The sequence below is a fragment of the Silene latifolia genome, chromosome Y (genome assembly GCF_048544455.1).
Source record: "Silene latifolia isolate original U9 population chromosome Y, ASM4854445v1, whole genome shotgun sequence".
NCBI lineage: Eukaryota > Viridiplantae > Streptophyta > Magnoliopsida > Caryophyllales > Caryophyllaceae > Silene > Silene latifolia.
This window is the reverse complement of record NC_133538.1, coordinates 32,412,852-32,417,332: the sequence shown is the minus strand read 5'-3', so window position 1 is coordinate 32,417,332 and position 4,481 is coordinate 32,412,852. Positions and strand designations below refer to the sequence as shown.

Below are 4,481 nucleotides of genomic sequence, written 5' to 3'. Positions count from 1 at the left end.
TTCCTCTTAAGCATTCTGCAGCTACAAGTGGCTTTCAATGTATCTAGTTCAACAATATAGAGTAATATGTTAGTTAAATCAGTCAGAAGAAAGTGTGACTGTAATACACAAAAGTGTAATTCTAACAGGTAGAAGTGTAATTCTAACCGGCCATAGCAGTGACAGATAGACCTTACATAACACAAAACATAAATGTAATTTTAAAAGGCAAAAGTGTAATTTTAGGTGTTTTATGAAAATATAGTTATACCAAACTATGTTATAAGGCTTTACTATAGATGAAGTGTAACTTTAATCGCATAATCTGTAATTATAATGAGTTTAAGTGTAATTCTGATCATAACAATCCTACCCTAAGCAGATATGAGGCCATTGCAATTTTATTTCCTAGATATCTGTAATTGTAAGAACATAAATTGTCATAATAGTCAAGAGTGAAAAATTCAACGTTCTGGTGTTGCACATTATAACTGTTTCGTCCTATTCAAAATACTTCAACAAAATACATTGTAATACCAACGGCGACCAGTTGCCTTCCTGGCAGTTTGATGTCTAAACAAAATACGAAACATCATGTTGTACCTCGTATTTTTCGTAGACATCCCCAAAAAAATGTACTGCTTATTAGGTATTATATTGATTATTCTAAGATGCCTTCTTCTTCTTCGTCTTCTTCTTCTTTTTCTTCTTATTCTTCTTCTTCTTCCGACGAGGGTTCTGACGATTGCGACAACGGTGGGTGCTCTGCGAAAGGATTAGGGCAGTTCCTTTTGTCATGGTTAGCTAATCGCTTGCAATTTTTACACATACGTTTTGGCTTCCTTGCCAAAGTAACTGCTTTTTCCTTCATCGACAACATTCTCTTTCCGCTTCCCTTGTTCTTGGATTTATTCGGCGGCAAAATGGTTATCTCCTGACTAGGAGAACAACCAAGAATTTTCTCCAACTGTTGTTGTTTATTCAATGGTGATGCTAATGGTGAAAGTTTCTCCTTAAACTGTCTAATTAGACTAGAAAAGTTGTCGACATCATTCTTCAATTTGCCTATGAGCATAGCAACTGTCTGATGAATCTCTGACCACATTACTGACATAGCAATCTGTTTTCCATCTATTATATCAACGTCCTCAGTTGCTTCACCATTACAATCGAACATTTTAGACAACCTTGCATCTTTACACCATCTTTTAACAACACATTGTTCTGGAATAATCTTCACTCCGTTTGATGAGTAAAACCATATGACATGCCGGCAAAGAATGCCTTTCCTCTCAAGCATTCTGCAGCTACAAGTGGCTTTCAATGTATCTAGTTCAACAATATAGAGTAATATGTTAGTTAAATCAGTCAGAAGAAAGTGTGACTGTAATACACAAAAGTGTAATTCTAACCGGCAGAAGTGTAATTTTAATCAACAAAAGTGTGATTTTAACGGATAAAAGTATAATTTTAACAACCCAAAGTACAATTTTAACAACCCAATGTGTAATTTTAACAACCCAAAGTGTAATTTTAATCAACGAAAGTGTAATTTTAACAAATAAAAGTATAATTTTAACAACCCAAAGTATAATTTTAACAACCCAAAGTGTAATTGTATTCAACAAAAGTGTAATTTTAATGGATAAGAGTATAATTTTAACAAACAAATGCTACAGAATGATACCTGGGCAGTATGTGAGCTCATAATTTATGTCCCTGTTTGCATCTCTTACAGTGGTCACCTCTAAAGAGCCACACTCAGTAAATCCTCTACTTTTACAAGTGCCGATTGAGCACTTGGCCTCTTCTTGAAATTCCTCGAATACTTTATGACTGTACACTTGCGCCCCGTGCACTTCGATAGCTAGATGCGTTGATATTACAGGGAAAGTGTGTGCATTACGAGTTGTCAATCTGTTTTGTGTGTGTCTTTCTTTGGTCCATCGCGCTGTCAAAACGCATCGAAAACTCAACTAATGTTCCTGACTTACTCTCAAATCTCTTAAAAAAAATATTTTCGCTCTCTGATCTTTGGGTTGTCCTCATAACACCCCCCATATCTAGGTCCCTACAATAAGCCATAACCCACTGTTTCCTTTTAGCGTACATTTCTTGGAACCAGTCAATGTTATTAACATTGTGTTCCCTACCAATTTCTTCCCATTTTGCATCGAACTCTGCCGCTTCAATGTCTTCATCCCATATTATGGCATTCAATTTCTTTACAAAGACTGAATAATCGTCTCTCGTCATTCCATACTTGCTTGGCACCTTGTTCATGATATGCCACATACAATATCGGTGTCGCGCTGTCTTGAACACCAATGGCACCGCTTTAAGAATACCAGGATCCTGATCGGTGATAATATACTTAGGCTCTTTCCCACCCATCGCAGCCAGAAAACGGGTAAAAACCCATTTAAACGAGTCTGCATCTTCATGAGCAACAAGCGCTCCACAGAAAGTGACTGATCGTTTATGGTTATCAACCCCGGTGAAAGGTGTGAAGGACATGTCATACTTATTGGTGGAATACGTCGGATCGAACGACACTGCATCCCCAAAAACTGAGTAGTTCCATCTAGCGATTCCGTCGGCCCATATAGCTTTACTAAGGCTACCGTCAGAATCAACATCATAGTCAAAGAAGAATCCTGGCCTATTAACAGCCAATTCCTTAAAGTGGTCCATAAATATCTGACCGTCCCGTTCATGAATGTAGCATTTCACATCTCTGTGAAATTTCTTAAAATCATTCAAACTAGCTCCGATGTTTTCAAACCCATTAACATGTTCCTTCAAAATTTTGTAAGTCTTCATTGCTCCTATTTTCAGCTGTTGATTATTGACAATCTTTTAGATGTATGTATTTTAATCAACAAAAACGTAATTAAAACAGATACAAAAGTATAAATTCAAAAAACAAAGGTGTTGTTTTAACAAGAATAAGTGTAATTGTAGTAGCAAAAAGTGTAATTTTAGCAGACAAAAGTGTAATTCTAACAAAATAAAGTGAAATTATACCATAAACAAGTGTAATTTTAATCAAGAAAAGTGTAATTGTAATCAACAAAACTTTAATTTTGACAAAATAAATTGTAACTTTGACGGATATATGGATAATTGTAATATACAAAAGTGTAATTTTAACAGACAAATGTAGAATTCCAATGACTCAAACAAAGTGTAATTCTAACCAACAAAACTGTAAGTTCAAGAAGGCGAAGGCTAACTTCAGAAAACTTGGAATACTCACCCTTGAATTATAAGGGATTATCATTTTGTGATAGTCTATTATGTTGCATGCCAACTTTTGAAACTCTCTATCTCTGGCTGATACGAGTTCATGGTTGTGGCCACTGTGGAATCTGTCAATTCTTAATTCCCCATTCCTCATGAATAGCCTAATCCTCGCTTTGCAGCCAACGCGCCTGACTTTGCGTCTCCTACCTGAGTCCTGGCGGCCACTACACTCCAATTGTCCCTTATGTTTGAACCCCTCCCGGTTGCAAACCAACGCATTTTAGATTTTATTTCCCGCCACGCCATCTCTTAGTCGTGTACTTACGCACATCAAAACCACAAGCAACAACATAAATTCTATAAAATGTCATTGCTTCCTCTATTTCGTAAATTCCGACCAACATAGGGGGTGAACTTAGCTTCAACGTCCCTGCAAAATTCTTCCTCGTTCGGCTTTCGTTTTCCATTATGCTCAATATTATCTGTCAATAGTGTCATTGTTATCAATTGTTTTCATAACAATATTAAAGTAACCCATATATTTGTTAAAATTATATCTTCCTTGAAATTACACTTTTTGTTGTTATCACTACACTTTTGTCTGTTAGAATTATACTTTTTAGTATTACAATTACAATTTAAAAACTTACAGCTTTTCTGTTGCAATAACCCTTTTGGTTGTTAAAATTACACTTTTGTCTGTTACAATTATACTTGTTACTATTAGAATTACAGTTTAGAAACTTACAGATTTTGTCTGTTACAATCACACCTTTACTAGTCAAAATTACACTTTTCTCTGTTATAATTATACTTTCTCCTATTAGAATTACTGTTTACAAATTTAGAACCTTTCTCTGTTATAATAACAATTTTAGCTGTTAAAATAACACTTTGTACGACTACAATTACAATTGTACTTATCTACCATAATAATTACAATAATACTTTTGTTGCTTAAAATCACACCATTTATAGTTAAAATTACATTTACGGCCATTATAATTACAGTTTTGTTAATCATGAAATTACTCTTTCATCCGTCAGAATTACACTTTTGAATGTTACAGTTACACTTTATTCGTCTTTTTACTGTCACGTTGCAGATACTACATTCACTCTTACAAATAAGAAACTGAAATATGATGTTGAACTCTACCAGATACTACATTTAAAGTTTAACTTCTTATTCACAGAGTTGATGTTGAACTCTATAATGCTGGAGTTCATGTTGAAAGAGTGGATTTATAGATTTC

At 34.7% G+C, this 4,481-nt stretch overlaps 1 protein-coding gene across 1 annotated transcript; it reads right to left on the bottom strand.

Annotated features, from left to right (window-relative positions):
- Positions 1-688: 688 nt before the first annotated feature.
- LOC141627810 (protein FAR-RED IMPAIRED RESPONSE 1-like) lies at positions 689-2,802 on the bottom strand. The gene is made up of 3 exons (XM_074441028.1): positions 1,974-2,802; positions 1,667-1,846; positions 689-1,110 (listed from the first exon to the last, which is right to left on the bottom strand). Exons 1-3 carry the CDS (start codon positions 2,800-2,802, stop codon positions 689-691), a joined length of 1,431 nt encoding a protein of 476 aa, XP_074297129.1.
- Between the last annotated feature and the right edge of the window lie 1,679 nt (positions 2,803-4,481).

Excerpts from the sequence above, each read along its gene's own strand:
- LOC141627810 (XM_074441028.1), bottom strand. The coding sequence starts at position 2,802 with ATGAAGACTTACAAAATTTTGAAGGAACATGTTAATGGGTTTGAAAAC. Across the intron at positions 1,847-1,973 it reads TTTTTTTAAGAGATTTGAGA|CTATCGAAGTGCACGGGGCG; the intron begins GTAAGTCAGGAA and ends CAACGCATCTAG. Across the intron at positions 1,111-1,666 it reads TGAGCTCACATACTGCCCAG|ATGGAAAACAGATTGCTATG; the intron begins GTATCATTCTGT and ends TTGATATAATAG.